The sequence below is a fragment of the Dama dama genome, chromosome 29 (assembly GCF_033118175.1).
Source record: "Dama dama isolate Ldn47 chromosome 29, ASM3311817v1, whole genome shotgun sequence".
In the NCBI taxonomy this organism is placed as follows: Eukaryota; Metazoa; Chordata; class Mammalia; order Artiodactyla; family Cervidae; genus Dama; species Dama dama.
The window spans coordinates 70,055,211-70,075,492 of NC_083709.1; the positions used below are offsets into that span (position 1 = coordinate 70,055,211).

General features: G+C 51.9%; 1 protein-coding gene across 1 annotated transcript in view; it reads right to left on the reverse strand.

Moving 5' to 3' along the window:
* The window catches only part of ANKS6 (ankyrin repeat and sterile alpha motif domain containing 6), a 53,404-nt gene extending 38,894 nt beyond the window's left edge, over nt 1-14,510 (reverse strand). Inside the window, exons 1-5 of the mRNA XM_061132864.1 lie at nt 14,164-14,510; nt 7,514-8,004; nt 2,493-2,537; nt 1,614-1,818; nt 742-848 (exon numbers count right to left, since the gene is read on the reverse strand). Coding sequence (XP_060988847.1) covers nt 742-848; nt 1,614-1,818; nt 2,493-2,537; nt 7,514-8,004; nt 14,164-14,510 — 1,195 coding nt within the window. The remainder of the gene's footprint in view (nt 1-741; nt 849-1,613; nt 1,819-2,492; nt 2,538-7,513; nt 8,005-14,163) is intronic.
* Between the last annotated feature and the right edge of the window lie 5,772 nt (nt 14,511-20,282).

The following is a 20,282-nucleotide window of genomic DNA, read 5'->3' on the forward strand; positions in this document are numbered from 1 at the left end:
GTGGCGGTGCTGGAGGTGAGGAAGGGCACTTGACCTGCGGCCCCCACACTGAGAGAGGCATCGGGAGCCCCTCCACTCATGGAGGCAGAATCCCCCCCTGCCCAAGTCAGTAGGGGAGGAGCCAGCTCAGGACTCAGAGCCTGTGAGTCAGCAGAGCCTCCCAGCTTCTCCCTCTCTGGGCTAAAACTTGAGGGTCCCAAGAGAGATGACAGGTAGAGAGACCCCTTATCCCTTGAGTTTGCTAGTGGGGAGCCACAGGTTCCAGAGGAAGGTCTGTCAAAGTGGCAGAGGGTCCGAGGCCCTAGCAGGTGCTAGCTGGGGGTCAGCAGTGTTTCCAAGACCCTTGACCCGGAGCTTCCACCGACACCAGAAGCCAAGGCGGTCACTGCTCCTTCTCCCTGTCCACGGGGGCCTGTTTCTTCCTGAGTTATGCAGGGTCTAGCTGAGAGGCACAGACACCATTCCAGGATCTGCGTGGACGGCCAAGGCCTTCCTGCCTGGAGACTCCTGAAGGCTGGAGCCAGAAGTGGCCTCAGGGACTAGCTGGTCCCAGCTGCGCCCATTCTCCCCCACAGCCTTCACTTGGGAGCAGTGAAGACTTGCCGGAGGCTGTGTGGGGTGCTCTGGGGGCTTCAGAGTGGCTTCCTCCTTGAATAAGCACGTGCTTACACACAGGGGATGATCTGGATTCCCAGCCAGAAAACCCAGCACCTTTAAAACGCTTTTCCTAAAACGACCCACCAGGATCACTGAGCAGCATCACTAGGTCAAAGGCCGTGTACCCATTTTTTGCACGAAGAGTAACATCAGCTCCTTGGTTTAGCAGATATTTGACAATCTCTTTGTTCCTGTGGAAGAAAGAAAAAGCCAGAGTGAGACCCGCTGGAAGGGAAAGCGTGGCCTTGCTCCTGGGCCACAAGAGCGGTGGCTGTAACTCCAGCAGCATCTGTGTCTGTGACAGAGGGCTCAGAAAGCTGTCTCCCAGCCTCTGCTCCCTACCCTGCAGGCAGGCACAACAGAAGTCAAAGCCTGAGCGCTCCTTCCATGAACAAAACAAAAACACAAGTCTCTGCCCCAAAGCCACTGGCTCCCAGGACCACACACAGGCCCCACCCCTCCTGCCCCTCACTGGGACCTGACTGAAATCCTCTGGCAGGCCAGAGTCTTTGATGTGGAAGTCTGAGGATCAAATGAGGAAGAAAACCACTTTCAGAGGACACAGTAGAGTGCTCTGATCACCTGAAGCGGGGCAAGGACGGAGCCCCTAATTTGGAATCAGATCACCACCAAGCAGGTGCAAGGCTATATGCAGACCCCTGCCCCTTGGTCAGCCTGCCCCAAGGAGGAGGCATCCAGGAAGGTAGAGGGGTGACTGGATAAGAAGGGATGTGGAAGCACCAGGTACCACCGCCGAGGCAACAGGAAATCTGGACACAAAGGGGAGGAACGCAGGACGGACCAAGCCTGCATGGTTTTGAGTGTCTCAGCATCTTCACAATGGGCGGGGTGCTTCTCCGTAGCATCTCAGGACCAGCACCCCATCAGCACCCTATTTCAGCCGGGGGCACCCTCTCGGGCTCCCTGCTGGGGCTGGGGCTGGGGCTGGCGCTGACCCGTGGTAGGTGGCCTGCATGAGGGCCGTCCAGCCGTGCGCACTGTCCTGCTTGTCCACGTCGGCATGCCTCTCCACCAGCAGCTGCACCAGAGGCAGCTGTCCCATGACCGCCGCCAGCATCAGCGGGGTGGCCCCATCCCCGTTAACCAGGTTCACATGGTTGGGGTCTTCATCAGCAATCTCTTTGACCAGCTGGAAGTTTCCTGCCAACAGAATCAGAAGTCCTGGTGATCCACGCAGGATGATTTACCCAATGGTTTCCCGTAACAAATGTGCTGAGCCGGCCTCTGTACTGGGTGGCTGGGCCTCGCAGGGGCTACACAGATGAGCCAGAGGTAGCCCCCACTCTCCAATCCTTCAGTCTACGAGGGATGGAGGCAAGCACGCAAATAGGTTTACTGAGAGGGAGAGGTGTTATTGATATCTTAAAAGAACAGTGATGATGAGGGGCAACGCACATGCAGAAAGACAGCCCAGGTCTCCCTCAGAGGTGAGGATCAGGGTGGGCTTCCTAGAAGTGGAGGTTTGTTTCAGGAGAGGCAATACTAGACTAAATAGCTCTTCATTACAGAGACTGGAGTAGGTTGGTGGGCAGCCAGGCCTTTCAGAGGGAAGTAAAAGTTAGGACATAGTCACAGGATCTAGCAGGAGAGGCAGAGGGGGCCTGAGAAAATAACCTGAAAGTTGTGTGCAGAGCACCATAACTACCAGCCTCCAAGGTCTGAACCTCCCTGGGTGAAACCAGAGTCAGGAAACAACAAAACGCTTGCTTCTTTCTCAAATACTCTGGGCGGCCTTGAAAAGGACTATCAATTTGAGTTTGGGAGAAACAGTACTGTATTCTTAAATATCCCAAAAGGTTTTCTAAAGTGCTTACCCATTTTTAATGCGTGGAAAATATCAGGTCGCCTTTTCTCCTCATCTGGGTAAACAAAGATTTTTAAAAGTTAACCACGGAAAGGTGTAAAACAACAGAAAAGTCACAAGGGTGTAACGACCCAGGCTACCTTTAAAAATGATTTACTTTTCATAAGCAATCTAATCAGAGACCTAGGGAGTGGACTAACTCCAGCAGCCCTTCTGGAAGGGTTGTCGTCAGACTGTCTGAAAACGCTTCAGAGACAGACCATGGGAGGTCATCTGGCCAGGAAAACATGAATGAGCAGACCATTTCCGGATCCCACAACTCATAGAGCAGTCTATTTTTAGGCATTCCAAATTTTGGAATGTCCTTTCTCAGATATAACGGAAAAGTATAGTCTTGGAAAAACCTGTATTCCTATGAAGATTTTAAGAAGAAACAATGATTCTTTTATTCTAAAAAGTAAATGTACAACCATGAAGTAATTCCAGAGCAGGTTTTCATTCTAATACCTAAGACATTGGGCAGCTAAGCCCAGAGGAGGTCATGGTTGCCAATGCTAATATTCGCTTTCTTTCCCAAATAAGCAGCCATCTGAGTGATTCTGAAGGTCACCCACGACCCAGACCTGCAGATGCTCCCATCTGATGTCTTCATGCTGGGCCTCACTGCACCCACCCAATGCAAGCCCCTTCCTCATCTGCCATCACCTTCCCTGAAGCTAGAGCTAGTGGGTAACCTGCTCCCTCCTATCAGAAAGTAGCCATCCTCACAACTAGTCTTCTCGCTGGTGAGAGCGAATGCAGAACTTCCTCTGACTAATACTAGAGGATAGAGCAGCCTCAGGAGAAAACCTGTGACTCTGGGCCACATCCCTGGCCTCGAGCAGCCTCCACCAGCAGCCGGAAGGAGGTGCAGAGTGGCACAAGGAGTCTGGACCAGGGTATCCGGATCCACGTATTTCCAGAGAGATGTGTCTCCTCATCACTGATAATGCAGACAACATGCTAACACGGAGGCCAGGTGGTGGCGGCAGGACTGGATAATACAGACGGGAACACGCTCCAGAAATTTGTAAGCCCTACGCAAACAGCTTCCCTCATAGCTCAGTTGGTAAATCATCTGCCTGCAATGCAGGAGTGAAAGTGAAAGTGAAGTCACTTGGTCGTATCCAACTCTTTGCGACCCCGTGGACTGTAGCCCACTAGGCTCCTCCGTCCATGGGATTCTCCAGGCAAGAATACTGGAGTGGGTTGCCATTTCCTTCTCCAGGGGATCTTCCTGACCCAGGGATCGAACCCGGGTCTCCCGCATTGGAGGCAGACACTTTAACCTCTGAGCCACCAGGGAAGCCAATGCAGGAGACCCAGGTTCAATTCCCGGATTGGGAAGATCCCCTGGAGAAGGAAATGGCAACCCACTCCAATATTCTTGCCTGGAGAATCCCATGGACAGAGGAGCCTGACAGGCTACAGTCCATCGGACTGCAAGAGTCAGACACAACTGAGCGACCAAACCACCACCACACAAACAGCAATTTTTGTTATCTTTTCTAGTGACCAGCACCCAGCCCAGAAAGGGTACTAGTTAACTCCAGGGCACTTATAGGAAAGTATAGACAGGGCCATGGAACCAAGCGCCTAATTCTGCCTTTGAGATACTATATAAAGAAATGATTATGAAACTTCACTTTACAAAATGTGTCTCATTCCTTTAAGTGTTTAAGAGTCTAATTTGCTATAGGCCACAGCCTCCTTCATGCCAAGACTCTTTGACGGAAAAGAATGTGTCAACTGGGCCTAGCGTTGGTTGCTAAGCAGCCATCTGCCACAAACGAATCACTGACAGTCTAGCCTGACCTCAGGAGGCTGGAGCAGCTCTGCTTGATGCCCACTGGCCCTGGGCTGGTCCCTTCCTCACTCTGGGCTCCAATTATTGCATCAACATCAGAGCAACTCCAGGGACCCCTCCACAGCCCAGGCAATGACCACAGTGGGGGTGAGGAGGGTGTCACAGTGACAATTACAGCCTCAAGGGTACCCTGTCCTGCAGCTAGTGTGAGGGAGAGAGCTGGGAGTCTCCAAGGCCCTGACGGGGGCAGGGGTGGGTTCCCTGGCACCTCACAAAAAGAGCTGGGGCCAACTACTATCTGTTTAATAATCTGTCACCACTGGCAACACGGCCTTTGAAGGCTCTGCTCTGAGAGCCTGAATGGCGCCCCTTCTCAGCTCCCGCAACTCGGCTGAACTCTCAGCCCCCCTCGGGGGCCGCCCAACGGCCCTGGCTCATATGGAGGCCCGCCCCACCCAGCTCTCTGCCGCTCCCAGATCCCCCACCTCGCCCGTTTTCTTCCTCACCACAGTACTCACCACCCACCGTCCTATGTGACTCATTTAACACGCTTACTTCCTGTTTCTTGCCTGCCTCTCCTCCAGAAGCCAAGGTCCTCAGGGGCAGAGGTTGGATCGGGCTTGTTGACTGGTGCCTAGAGTGGTACCTGGTACATTGGCAGTCAACGAGTACGTGCAGAATACTGGGATGAACGAACGGGGAATACAAACCCATTCTGGTAGCTTCCGCTCACTGCTCTCTACGTGCCAGGCCCCGGGGTACTCCGGAGCACAACCGGCATTATCGTCCTACTGCTCACAGGACCTCACAAGCCAAGTGCATTCATTACGGCTGTTTTGTGAAAGAGGACATTGGGGTCCTAGGGAGACAATGAACACGCGAGGCCTCCCAGCCCCAGAGTGAGAGCTGAGCCTCCAACCCGTGTCTGCTCGACAGGGGGGATCTGCTCGTGACCGTGACCGGCCCTGTCAATCACAACAGCGACGGTGACGGGTGAGGGCAGCTGCCAGCATCTCTCACGTGCTCTCTCTGGGCCGGGGGGACCTCACTTGATCCTCACCGTGGTTCTGTGAGGCAGGGGCACTTCTGCCGCTCACTTATGGGAGACAAATGCAAGCTTGGAGAATGAAGGCAACTGGTCCAAGGTCCCTCAGCCAGCATGGGCAGCAAGGCCAGGTGGAGCCAGGAAGAGGGTGACCTTGGCTACGCCCACCTCTGTGTCTGCAGCTCCACGTTTTGAGGAGAGGAGGGCACTGCTTCCCCAGAGTGCCAGGGCAGTCCATAAGGAGGCCTGTGGGGAGCTAAGACCCCAGAAACCCGGCTGGAGGCATCTGAGGAAGGAGGAGTCGGCTGCACAAGAGGCCCAGCTCAGCACCCATAGGTGGGGCACACGTCCCCGACCATCCACTTCTAGGGCAGCGGCCTCGAGCAAGTTGCTTGACCCCCGCCCCGAGCCTGACCTCCCTCACCTGCAGCATGGATGAACGGCCCCACGGGGGAGGTGAGAGCCTGCCCGTCAGGCGTGGAGGCACAGCAGGGACGGGGGGAGGCGGCTCCCTTTCCCATCTCGGCTGCAGTCACACCACCCAAGCCTTTAAGGGAGGGCAGTGGCCTTGAGTCAAGAACAGCGTGGGTGAGACCGGAGCCCTGACTTCTAACTGCAGCTCTGCCTGGGACCTGACGCTGCTGCCGCGTGCTAAACTGCCCGAGGCTCCCACACCAGAGGCCAGCTTGCTTCCTGCTCATGGCCTCCTGGGAGCTGTCACTGATCCATTCTACACAAGAGACACAGGGAGGCTGAGAGAGAGTTACAAGCGTGTCCAGATCCCAGAGGCCCCACAAAGGCTAGAGCTGGGTGGGGTCACATCCCCGTGCCCTTCCCACGGAACCCCCACCTTCCAAGGGTCACACAGCTTCTAACAGGTGTGGGACCTGCGACCAGCCTCTACTCCTCTCCGGCCCTCACTGTCCCCATCCGCACAAAAGAAGAGGTCTCCTGGCTTCAGGCAGGTTTTCTTAGACTTTCCTTCTTTTTCCCTTCTGTTCTGGTGTTCTCTTCATTTCTGCCATCTCTCTGTTGTTACACGGTTTTACACCATGTTTATTTCAGAGCTTTCTGACCAGAGAGTGTGTTTCTAATAAGCATTTCTCAAATTTGCAACATCTTTTGATTGATGGGTCTTTTTTTTTTTTTAATGGGTCACTTGAATTTTTTTCTAAGTTGAAGTGTAGTTGATTTACAATTTCATTGACGGGACTATTTGTGTATTCTCTGGATGGTATCAAACTTTGCAGTACTTTCACGTATTTTCAGCCAGTTTGTCTGAAGACCTTTTCTTCCAATTTTTACCTTTCAGCTTTAAATGCTCACATGCTGCAGCCTGGCCTTACAGCCTGGGCTATCTCAGGAAAGACACAGAAGTCAGACCCATTGCTGAGGGCACTGCGGCTGTGGAACTCTACGTTACGTGATTCTGTTACACGTGATGAACTAGGGGTCTTGAAACATGGCATGTTCTGTGGCAGATTTGCTAAGGACTGCTTAGACAGCTCTTTATATGCCAGAAAGATGGCAAAAAGAAAAAAGAAACAGGATACACTAATAGATGTTGAAAAAACACAACTCAAAAGTAGGCTGAATTTTCTGTGAATTAGTCTTTGGGGACCGGTCATCGGCAGCTGAGGTTAGGCACAGTGCCCCGAGAGCGGAGGTTGCCAAACCTGCCCGACGCCTGTTTTTCAGAATTAGAGTTTCCTGGCACACAGCCCCACCCACCCCTGACATATCACGTAGGCTGCTGCTACGCCAGCAAAGCTGAGGAGTTACAGCAGACTGCATGACCCACAAAGCCTGAAATGTTTGCTGTCTGGTCCTTCTCAGAAGTTTGCTGACCGCCTTCTAGAAGGGTCCCAGAACCTCCTACACCAGAATCTTCCGGTTAGGAGGGACAGGCCTGGCCGTGCCGGAGTCCAGGCCCTTCTGAGAGCTACAGATCGCCCCCTGGAGGGTGGGCCGGGCGCCTGCAGGCCACGGCTTAAGTTCCCCTGCCCCGCGGGCTGGACTATGATTTCTGCAGGCCCTTGTGTCTGGGCAACCCTTGGCTTTTGCTGTTTAGACACAAGCCGGGGTCCTCTGGGAAGCCGCGGCGGGGCCCACGGGTGGGTTAGTGGCGGCGCAGCCTGACCTGTTTTGGGCCTAACGGTGGTCAGCGGGTCCAGGTAGTCTGCGAGGTCCCTGTGCTTGCGGTCAAGTGCCACCTCGAAGGCAGTCTTCTCCAGCACACTGAGATGGTCAGGGTTGGCCCCCTTCTCCACTAGCTGCTGGGCCAGGCCAAGCCTCCCGATGAGTGCTGACAGCATCAATGGGCTCCAGCCCACAGTCCGGGCCTCGTGGTTGGGGTCGGCGCCCCACTCCATCAGCAGACGCACCACAGCCTCGTGGCCATGCTGGATGGCGGCCATCAGGGCCGTGATACCCAGCAGCTCGTCCCCGCCGTCCCCCTCGCCTGAGGGTTTGTGATGGTCCACGAAGGCACCAGCTTCCAGGAGCAGCTTCACCACGCCCAGGTGTCCACCCCGAGAGGCCACGGTGAGCACACTGGCCCCCAGGCGGTTCTGGGCATTGACATCAGCCCCGTGATCCAAAAGAAGATGTGCCACACTCACGTGCCCAAATCTGCCAGGGAGATGGACAATTAGTGACACAAGACACCTGATGAGGAGAAAGATGTAATCACCTAATTATAAATTGTTAGGGCTTCCCTGGTAGCTCAGTCGATAAAGAATATTCCTGCAATGCAGGAGACCTGGGTTCTATCCCTGCATTGGAAAGATCCCCTGGAGGAGGGCATGGCAACCCACTCTAGTATTCTTGCCTGGAGAATCCCCACGGACAGAGGAGCCTGGCAGGATGCAGCACATGGGGTCGCAAAGGGCCGGACATGACTGAGTGACTAAGCACATCAATTGTTAAATTATTAATCACTGAATCATTAATTTTTAACGTTGTAATAGCTGCTTGTAATAAAAGGCGTTCCTCTGGTGCCAGGCACTGTGCTGGCCCTGCAAGGCACCGCCCTGGCCAGTTTTGAACCCAGCTCTGCCATCCGCTGCATATCCTGGAGAAAGAATTTCGGCTTCTCTGTGCCTTCACGTCCTCATCTCTAAAGTGGGGATATGATTGTACCTACTAAAAGAGCTGTGGAGGATTAAATGAGTTAATATATATAAATATATAATATACATAAAGCACCTAGAACAGTGCTTGTCCAAAGGAAACACTACATAAATGTCAGCTATTAGAATGGTAGTCGTTTAAACATTTTTACATCACACAACGTGCCAAGGTCACCCCGCTGGTGAGCGACAGCCACAGGGTCACAACCCCAGTCTGCCTGAATCCTGCTGCCCCACACCTCGCTGCTGCCTGCGCGGCAGAGTTCATGCGATTCTGCTTCAGAGCTGGGTGAGCTGCCTCTCCGCCTGTGCCCTCGCTCCCCAGGGGCAGGGCCCACGTCTGACTCACATCTCCCCTCCGCAGCCCCAAACACAGCAAGTCCACAGACCCCACGCCAAGAGGCGGGGCAGAGCTGCGGTCAGCAGAGGCGGGCCGGGGCTCCTCGCCCCAGAGGCCTGGTGCCCCCTGCTGGCTGGAATGTCCCCTGCTGGCGGCTGAGAATCTGGTCTGGGCCAGACCCTCTCCAGGGAAACTTGAGCGACCTCCCCGGCCGGGGAGACAGACAAGTACCCACCAACTCTGATACCAGGAAGAGGGAAACAGACGACTCTTCCCAGGAAACTCTTCCTCCTTCTGCCACCAGAGTGCAGAAGAGTGCTGTTTTGCAGCATTTGAGGCTAGCGCACTCCTGGGCTCCGAGCTGGAAGGAGCCTTGGACTAAAGGCAAAAAACAAGGAGAGGAGCCCCGGGCCAGGTTTTAGAAGACCGTAGTGTCGGCGGGAGGCCTGCATCTGTGAGGCGGCTTTCGAACGTATCCCCTGTGGCGCGCCCTCCTTTCCGGAAGCGGTTTTGTCTCTCATCTAAACCCAGGGCCTCCCTCCTCCCCGTGGAGGCTGAGCCAAGGCTGAACAATGTTCTGAACTTACAAATACCTTCTGGGCCGTGAACCTTAACAGCACCGGGTCACCCCACCTGCAGAGTGCGGAGGGAGTGCTCGGTGGACTGGCTTCCCCAGCGGCAGGGGGGCCAGGCCTGTCCCGCCCCTTCTCCAAGAGTGGACAGAATCGGGCAAAGAGGCAGAGGGCTGTAACCCCAGCCTGTCTCCCTGCCCGTCCTTCACAATGATATTCTCCAAACCTAAATCTCATGGCTACTGCCCCATGTCCCACTGCCTGGAAAGGACTGCCGACTTTGTCAACCTCATTTCTTCCCAACTTCCACGCTGTCCTCCGGCCGTGCTCACCTGCACTCGGCAATTATTCTCTGTCCACGCCTCTGCCATCCTGCCTTTCTGACCCTCCTGTCCTTACTGACTGAGCACATCCTTTATCCTTCTGCAGGACTCAGTTCAGATCCCGCCTCCTCTGAGCGGCTTCCACATGATGCCCCCACATCAGCTCAGGCGCACCTCACCTGAAAACCCACAAGCCCCTGTCTTCGCCCTCACTGATGTGCCTGGGCCCTCCTTCTATAATTACGTCTTCCTGTTAGACTGCACTCCACCAGAGCTCGGGCAACTCTGTCAAATGAATGAGTGAACTTGGCATAACCAAAGAGGATGGTCAAAACAGGCAACAGAAAGCGCTGAAGAACTGAGTAGATAACTATAAAAGATTACACTATTTAGTCATCAAGCATGAGATAAAAATCTAGCAGCAGATAACAAGATACTGTCCTGTTTTTATCAATTGGATCTCAGTAAGCCCCGAGATAAACTGCTAATAATGTATTTCACAGATGAGGAATCTGAAGATTACACCGGAAAGCAATAATCCACAATCTCTCAATTTGGAAATGATAGAGTCAAAACTTGAACCTAGACCCTAGGATCTGAAGCTCCGGTTCTCCTGGTATAACAAACTCACAGAGGAAGGAAAGGCCTAAATCTGAGCAGGGATGCTGACACTCGGAATGCTTTCTGAATTCAGGAGTGGCCCAAGAGGCCCCTGAAAATTAGGCTGAAAATATAAAAAATGATTCAACGAAGGCTGAGATAATTTGGGGGATGCTAACTCTCTAACTGGTAATTACTGAAGATAGGGAAGCTCCGGCTTTCTGAGCGGCTGTTATGATTACCAATTAATCTCCGCAATTAACACCTGTGTTGAGAGACCTGGCATACACCCCCACTCTCAGAGAGCCCTGGGCGGAGAGGCCAGCCCCGCCACGCTGGCAGGCAGAGAAGTGAAGGGCAAGAGAAGGGAAGTAAGGAAGTCAAAGGTAAAACTGGAGCCAAAACAAACACCACGCAGCCTGTCCCTTTAGTGTTAAGCAAACTTGGCGAGTGGCTTCCTTGTGGCCAATACCAAGAGGAAAATAGTGAGTTACGGGACTCACAGCTGGGGGCACAGGCTCTGGCGCACCTGCCTCGGTGTGAGTCTGACTCTGCGCCTTCGTAGCTGTGTGGCCTTGGACAAGTGAACTAACGTCTCTGAGCCTCAGTTCTTCACCTGTAAAATGGGGAAGACAGCAGCAGCGCTTCCTCAGATTTTGCGTAGCCTGAAGGAACTAACTCATTTGCAGCACTTAGCACAGAGCTTGACCCAAAATAAGCGCTCTACCGGTTATTTTAAGGATAGGGAAAAACCAAACATTAATGACACCATCTCTGATGCCGAAACAGTCACAAGAGACCCAACTGCAGTCCAGGCACACCGTCTCTGGTGGTCCTGATCCAATGCTGAGCTCCGGAACACAGAGAGCTGTGACGATAAAAAGATGCTCACTTCGTTGAAAGTGGTGGCTGCCGGGAGCACCACCTCTGAGGCACGTCTACTTTCACGGAGGAAAAGCACAAGACTGGAACGTGTCAGCACACAGCCATGCGCTTGGCCGTCCTGATCTAAGCGAGCCACTGTGGGACACACACAACCAAACAGTCATTTCAGAAAGATCTGGAAGCTCTACAGAGGAGGGAATGCAGAAGGCACACTTGGAAGAAGAGAGAGCAGTAGGAAGCAACTTGTAAATGTGTGCCCTGGACTAAGACAGGGGGAAGGAGAGACAGGATGGCACGGACAGGTCCTGGAATGAGCACTCACCTGGAGTTTTAAAGCCTGGAGAGTGGATAGGGCCACGAAAAGAGACAGCGAGCCTCAGAAGTGAGGTCCATAGCCCAAAAGACACTATGGGCACCCCTAGAGAGCGCTGGGCAAGAAATCAGGTGTCTTAAGACAAAGGGTCCCTGACACACGGATAGATGCATAACACACTGCGTTACCCACGTGAATGGGCAGCCGAGTGTTACAGCTGGTATGCACTCCCTAAGTGTGTTTACAGACGGAAATAAATGCCCGAGGGCTAAGGTATGGTTAAGCAAAGCACAGTGCTGCCTGTGGATGATACATCACAAAGCAGTTGAAAATGACATATTTGAAAATAATGCAGAATAAAAATTTTCCTGCAATACAAATTAGATTAGAACAACTGTGTGACACTTGGAAATGAACTCAGAAATAAAATATAACTGGGTCATAATGAGAAGATTATGAATGAAGATTAAGAATGTTGTGATTTCAATGCCTTTGAGAAAATCAAATGGCTCATACATATGCAAAAATGTTTTACTTCACTCAGTTTAACAAGTGCAAATCACAGCAACACTGAAATATTTCTCATTCATCAGACGCAAAAATCCAGAAGTTTAATAATATACTCTGTTGGAGAGGTTGTAGAAAAACAGGCACTCATAGACACTGTTTTGGGGAGGGTAAACTGCACCACTACTGTGTCAGCAGAGTAAGGGGCTCCCCAAAGATGTCCAGACCCTAATTCCCAGAACCTGTTAAGTTCTGTAGGAAAGGGGAAATTAATCAGCTGACCTTGGGATGGGGAGATTATCCAGATGAGCTCAATGGAATCACAAGGGACCTTTAAAAGTAGAAGAGGGAGGTAGAGGAGTCAGAAAATGTGATGACGAAGCAAGGGTCAGAGTAATGTGGTTGCTGCTAGCTTTGTAATAAGTTGTAACAGCACCCACTGGAAAGTAATACATCTGCATGGAGAGCAATCTGGCAGTATCCATCAAAATTACCTAGTAGCTCAGCTGGTAAAGAGTCTACTTACAAAGCAGGAGGACCCCAGTTCGATTCCTGGGTCAGGAAGATCCTCTGGAGAAGGGATAGGCTACCCACTCCAGTATTCCTAGGCTTCCCTGGTGGCTCAGCTGGTAAAGAATCTGCCTGTAATGCGGGAGACCTGGCTCGATCCCTAGGTTGGGAGGATCCCCTGGAGAAAGGAACGGCTACCCACTCCAGCATTCTGGTCTGGAGAATTCCACAGACTGTATAGTCCATGGGGTCGCGAAGAGTCGGACAGGACTGAGTGACATTCACTTTCACTTTCATCAAAATTACAAATGATCTCTGTTCCTTCCTTGGGAAATTTCTCCAAGAAACTAAGTGGGATCTAAGTAGATGGCTGACAGGAGTGAGACCTCACAGTATACCCGAGTTTTTTCTTTTAAAAAAAAAATTTATTTATTTATTTGGCCGCACGGGGTCTTAGTTGCCGCACACAGCATCTTTAGTTGTGGCATGTGGGAACTGGCTCCCTGACCAGGGATTGAACCCGGGCCTCCTGCATCGGGAGCGTGAAGTCTCAGTCACTGGACCACCAGGGAAGTCCCCCCAGAGTTTCTTTATACCAGAATTTCAAGTCTGGTTCATCCTATTTCCTGAATACATCTCCAGCTCATTTCTTTGCTCTCCCATAGCCATCTCTGCTCTGGTCCAGGCTACCATCACCTCTTTCTGGGTTGCTGCAATCCCTTCCTAACCAGACTTTCTGATTCTAGCTCACTCCTCCAATCCATCCTCAAACTGCAATAAAAGTGACCTTTCCAAACATAAATCTCATTCTGTCACTTGCTCTGCCTAGAACACTCCTGTTACTCGCCAGGACCCTGACCAGCCGGCATCCGCCTCTTTCTCTCCAGAGGGGACTCATCTCCCACTACTCCCAACCCCTTCCAGCCACAACATCGTTCTAGCAGTCCTACGAATGCATATTCCACTTTGGCTTCCAAACCTTTTTGCACCCATCACCCATCTTTCACTCCCTCTATCCAGGTCAACTCTTAGGTATCCTTAGGTCTCGACAATATGCACCTCATCCTTACCAGAAACCTTCCCTCACTTCCTGAAACTGAGTCGGCTCTCCAGGAGCTCCCTAGTTCATCCCAGCCTAGTTCATCCTAGCCTCATCACCCAGCCTTAGATCGTCCCCTTAAGTCTGTTCCTTTGCCTGGCCCGCCCACTGGCATATGCTCTGCTTCCGTGGGGATTTTATCTGGGTACCGCAGCATCCCCAACACCAAGCCGGGGTGGATAGATAGGTTCTGCGGGAAACCCTTGCTGCAATGAACATCACTAAGGTTCTAAGTCTCTAAGATTCTATTTGCTGTCTCCAGATTTTGTGTTTGAAAGGCCGATGCCTTTAGGATTCTGATTTTACGTTATTAAAAAGCGCGTCCACTTCTAGTTCGCATGCCTAGGTGCTCAAAGTTTACGATTTCAACTCTCTCGAACCAGTACTTCACTCTTAACCTCCCGGAGCGTCTGCGGCGGGCCGCCGGGCAGGTTCGACCGCCTGAGCCCCCCCGCGCCCAGGGGGTCACCTGACACCACCCAGGCTCCCCGGCACCCCCGACCCCCTCACCTGGCCGCCTGCATGAGCGCGCTCCAGCCGTAGTGGTTGCGGCTGTTGACCGAGGCGCCGCGTCGCAGCAGGAAGCGCACCAGCGGCTCGTGGCCCCCGGCCGCCGCGAACTGCAGCGCCGTGTTGCCCGCCTCGTCCGAGCAGTCCACGGGCACTGGCGCTCCGGCCGCCGTCCCGGGCCCGGCCGCCTCGGGCCCCGCCGGCTCCGCGCCCGCCTCGGGCTCCGCGCCGCGCTCCGCGGGTTCCGCAGCCCCCGGCTCCAGCAGCCGCCGCGCAGTCTCCGTGTCGCCCTGATCGCAGGCGCGCAGCAGCAGCTGGAAGGCCGGGGGCAGCCCGCCCTCGCCCATCGCGGCCCGCAGCCCGGGTCCGTGAGCTGGGCCCGCCGCGCCGGCTCCGCCCCCGGATACCGCACGCCGGCGCCCACTTCCGCCGGCCGGCGCGCCTACTGTGTGCCGGCCGCGTGCGGGGGCCGGGGCGCGCGCCTACTGGGCGCCCGGCGCGCGCCCGGGGCGGGAGCGCGCCTCAGCCGCCCGCACCGGGGGCGGGGAACCGGGCGGGGGTGGGCCGCGGGTTCCGGGAAGCTCCAGGCAGCGTCCGCCGCCGAGCTCGCGAGGGCGAGTTTGAGGTTTCGGCGCCCGCTTGGGGTCCTCCTCGCCGCTCCAGAGACTTCCTGCCAGAGAAGGTCGCAGCGACCTCTCCAGCGCTCCTCACGCCGCGAGCTCCCGACCACTGGCCCGGGGTCTGAGCCCACAGCCTCATAGGCCTGTGGCGCGCGCTGCTGACCCCGGCACCCGGCACTAACCCGGCGCCTGCTCAGTGGTCGTTGGCTGAGTTGAGGTGCGGTTGGGCCCACTCTGTCTTCCCGCAATGGCCTGCCCGGCCATCAGTGCCGTTCTTGTCTGGGACGGGCGTCAGGGCTACAAGCACCTCCTATAGCTTCATGCCTCCTCATCAGTGGTCCCTGAAGCACCACCATCTGCGACATTTTACAAATGCAACTTTTCTCATCTTACCCAGACCTACTGAATCGGAAACCGAACATGGAGTCCAGTCACTTGTATCTTAAGCCCTCCAGGCGATTCTGAAGCAGGTTCAAGTTTGAGACCCACTGTCAGTCACGGGGAAGGGCCCAGACTATCACGTCCAATTTACAGCAGTAGCTAAGGCTGATACGAACAGCCCACTCATTGGAAAAGACCCTGATGCTGGGAAAGATTGAAGGCAGAAGGAGAAGAGGGCGACAGAGGATGAGATGGTTGGAAGGCGTCAAGGACTCCATGGACATGAACTTGGGTAAACTCCGGGAGATAGTGAGGGACAGGGAGGACTGGCCTGGTACAGTCCTTGGGGGTTGCAAAGAGTTGGACACGACTTAGCAACTGTACAACTAAGGCTCGAAGACGCTATGTCTTGCTAAGGGCCACACAACTGTCGTGCGGAGAGCTGTGACGAGGACCCGGGTCTTCTGACATCTAGTCCGGTTCTCTTTCTATCTCAACAAGTATTTATTGAGTGCCCACTGTGTGTGCCAGGCACTGTTTTAGGCGCTGGAGAAACTGCAGGGAAAGGAAAATAAAATCCCCTGCCATCCTGGGCCTGACAGTGGAAAAAGACAGGCAGAAGCAAGTAAGTAACTTGTATGTCAGATTGTGATGTGTTTTTAAACAAGAAACAGAACATAACAAAATCGAAGCAAATGGGCTAAAGGATGGGATGTCGTTTTATAATAGGCTGGGTAGAGAAGAATCACTAAGAAGGTGACATTTTCACAGAGACCTGAAGGACTTGAGCAATCAAGTAACACTGACATTTGGAGAGAGTGCAATCCAGGCAGAGGGAAAGACAAAGATTCTAATAAGAACAGCCCGGCCAGCAAATTGCTTTACGCTACCTTCCTATTCATCGCGATAACAGAGGTTAACATTCTGATCTGGGGTAATTGGTTTCCGAAGACTGTGAGCTGCGGCCCCAAAGTCTAGCAAAAAGCTAGATGTTGAGTAGGTGTTTAGTACATTATTGTTTAAAGGACTATGTCGTGTATGTAGAATTATAACACAGAACAAAACTGGATGAGGGTGTGAGGAAGGAATAAGGGTCATGGCTTTGGCAGATCAAAAGAAGGTGGTAATGCCCTTGGGGTCTGGGCCCGCAGGCTGGAAGAGAAAGTCTTTCAGGTGAAGAGTAAAATGCGGGAAGTCTTGAAAGTACACAGGGCTCAGATTGCAAAATGCTTCAGTACCAGGGATTTATTCTGTGTGTAATGGATAATCATGGAACATGTTTGAGCAGGTGAGTTAATGGGGACAGAGCCAATCACTGGCAGTGCTGGAGGTGGTACAGTGATATCTCAGCGATAACGCGGGTTCGGTGCCAAGCCATTGCAAAAAGGCGGGTCAAGTGACTTTTGGTTTCCCAGTTCATATCAAAGTTATGTTTACACTGTACTGTAGTGAGTGCACCATAGTCTGAAAACACATTGTAAATACCTTAATTTAAAAATACTTTTTTGCCAGAAGTGCTAAGCATCATCTAAGCCCTGTGAGTTGTAATCTTTTTGCAATAGTTAACATCAAAAATCACTGATCACAGATCACCAAAACGGATGAAATCATAATGAAAAAGTTGGAAATACTGCCAGAATTACCAAAATGTGATAGCGATACAAAGTAGGCAAATGCTGGTGGAAAAACGGTGCTCATAGACTTGTTCCATGCCGGGTTGCCACAAACCTTCACTCTATAAAAGATGCCACATCTGGGAAGCATGATAAAGGAAAGCACAATAAAACATGGCGTGAGTGTACACAGTCACTCATTTCCAGATTTGGCCTCATTCACCAACAGAGATGAGAACAACTTCCTATCAATGTCTAATGAAGACTTGGTTCCTTGAAAATCCTGAGCAACTGCTTCCTTGTATTATTCTATTTATTAAGGTGTCTTATACTTTACTAACTAGTTATTTCATCGTAAAAGTAAGATCAGTTCAGTTCAGTCGCTCAGTCATGTCCGACTCTTGGCGACCCCATGAATTGCAGCACACCAGGCCTCCCTGTCCATCACCAACTCCCGGACTTTACTCAAACTCATGCCCATCAAGTCAGTGATGCCATCCAGCCATCTCATCCTCTGTCATCCCTTTCTCCTCCTGCCCTCAATCCTTCCCAGCATCAGGGTCTTGTCCAATGAGTCACCTCTTCGCATCAGGTGGCCAAAGTATTGGAGTTTCAGTTTCAGCTTCAGCATCAGTCCTTCCAATGAACACCCAGGGCTGATCTCCTTTAGGATGGACTGGCTGGATTTCCTTGCAGTCCAAGGGACTCTCAAGAGTCTTCTCCAACACCACAGTTCAAAAGCATCAATTCTTCGGCGCTCAGCTTTCTTCACAGTCCAACTCTCACATCCATACATGACCACTGGAAAAACCATAGCCTTGACCAGACAGACCTTTGTTGGCAAAGTAATGTCTCTGCTTTTTAATATGCTATCTAGGTTGGTCATAACTTTCCTTCCAAGGAGTAAGCGTCTTTTAATTTCATGGCTGCAGTCACCATCCGCAGTGATTTTGGAGCCCAAAAAAATAAAGTCTGACACTGTTTCCACTGTCTCCCCGTCTATTTCCCATGAGGTGATGGGACCAGATGCCATGATCTTAGTTTTCTGAATGTTAAGCTTTAAGCCAACATGTTAAGCTTTTTCACTCTCCTCTTTCTCCAAGCAAAAGCTCCTTTCCCATTTCCACTTTCCCAGTCCTACTTCCCACAGGTAACCAATATTCACATTTATTTTATCCTTACAAAAATATTTCATATGTATTCAAACACGCACACCTACTTATAGGCATTAATCAAGCTTCTTGATTGCAAGTAGCAGAAATTAACTCTCTGGATAATTTAAGAAGAAAGGGGATTTAATATGAGGTTTGTTCATAGCTCACAGATCCCACAGGGCCAGAGAACCAGCCCCGAAGATTCCACAACCAAGAACAATGCCCTGAATCATGCCAAGCTGCACCTCACACCGGGATGGAGTCTGCACAGGCCCTTTTTGGTGTCACTGGTTTCAGAGTCCGAGCCAGAGATGGGAGCATCTGAGTGGCCTGGCCAGCTAGTGTGTTTTGCCTTGCAGAAAGGGAGCTGGGAAAATGCATTTTTAGCATTTTCAGCATGTATAATGGGAGGTAGGCTCCACTGTGGTGCCCCAGAAGGTAGGGTACCTGGATAGGAAAGGGTTTTGATGCTGGGCAGCCAAAGGATAATAAAGGTCTACTACAAATATTCCCTCTAGGGTGGATCTCTGTTGCTTATACCTGTCTTGCCTCTCCTACTCGGGAAAGAGACACTCTGTTTTCTGGGGGAGCCTCCTTCCCCCATTCTCAGGCTGAGTGGTTCAGTGATTAGTGTATGTCCAAGCCCATTCCAATTTCTTCAGCCCAGGATTTCTTGTTAAAGCAGATGGGAAGAAGACCCTCTCTGCTGAGGTCCTCAGCTGTCATAAGTAGGCTGGGGCTTGCTCTGTCCCCACTTAAAGATGGTCTGCCTGAGACTGAAGCCACTCTACAGAAAAGCAGAGACAAGTGATGGAGAAAGATGGAGTCAGAACCGCTACCCATCTCCCAATGCTTTTCAGTTAGGTTTGTCTTGAGCAGGGTGGTTGTTACGTGCAATCCAAGCCTTAACAAATGCATTTTTTAAAAAAGTTTTGAAAGCAATGGGTTGCTACTATGCATGCTATTTTGAACCTCCCCCCCCACCCTTTTTTTCATTGAACAAGTGCCTTAGGCATCTTTCCATGTAGGTGAATGTAGATCTATTGCATCCTTTTCAGTGGTTGCATATAACACCATTAAGCAGATGTACCATAATTTATTTAATCATTTTTTAATGATGCACAATTAGGTTGTTTCCAGTTTTCTGCTGTTATTAAAAAAAAAAATCTGCGTTGAATGGCACTTGTAGCAGTCAGGGTCCCAGCAGGTGACAGATGGTACATTTGGCTGGGGAAATGAGGACCATTTACCAACGGACTAATTACAGATATGTGGGCAGATACTAAGAGCCACAAGGGATGATGCAGTACTCAGAGGCTGATGACAGTAGGGAGCCATTACCAATCCAGGCCTAAAGGGGGAAGGGAGAGAGCAGTTACCAGAGTTCTGCAAGAAAGAAAACTGGAGAAATGTACCTGATGGGAGTTGTGGTCTCTAATAGAGGGGTGCAGCCAGCCTATGGCAACCCAGCAGAAGCAATCCCCAGAAGAATAAAAACCTCTGGCTTCATCCTCCTCCTGCCTGCTGATCTCTTGCCAGTGCTTCTCATTGGTCAAACCTGTTAGCCAGAGGTTCAGAGCCTACTGACATCAACCGCTCCCAGGGAGGAGAGACTGAGGGGACAAATAAAGAATCCAGTCACTTGCTGCTCAAACTGGTCCCTGGACCAACAGCATCAGTACCTCCTAGGAGCTTCTTAGAAATACAGAATCTTGGGTCCACCAGACACCTATTGGACCAGAATCCATTTCAACACCATTCCCAGGTGATTTGTGTGCACAAAGATTTTGAAGAATGGATCCAGCACATCTTGGTACATAAATCTCTTCTGCAAGTGTATCTACAGTCTTATTATTTATGAACTCTCTTCTAGGATTTTTTCACTGATCCCTATTTTGATCTGGGTCCTCTGAGAATCAAATGCCATAATGGTTTTTGCCTGGGAGAAATGCTTGTATAGGATAAAGGTGGAAAGGAATTGGGAAAGAGAAGGAGCGCCTTCAGACCAAGATGCAGGTGTAAGTGGGAAAAGGGAGAGGGAGGGAAGGAGGCTTGGGTAGAAAGAGCTTCAGATTGCCCTGCGATTTGGGGGATGACTCAGCCAGGCTGATGGGGAGTACCCAGGCCAAGGGAGTCTGCTAAGGCTTCCTGCATCAGACAGAAGTGGCTGGCTTCTGGTGTCGCCACCATGGGAGAAACCAGAAGAAGCGTAGCCTCAGGAAGAACATCACAGCTAGAGGTTCTCCGTCCGCTGTTCTCCCTGAAGCAGGTTCTCTTGAAGGGCCAGCTGAGTGGTGCACCTCCATCACAGACACAATCCCTGTTCGACCAACGTTGACTGCCTCCTGTGT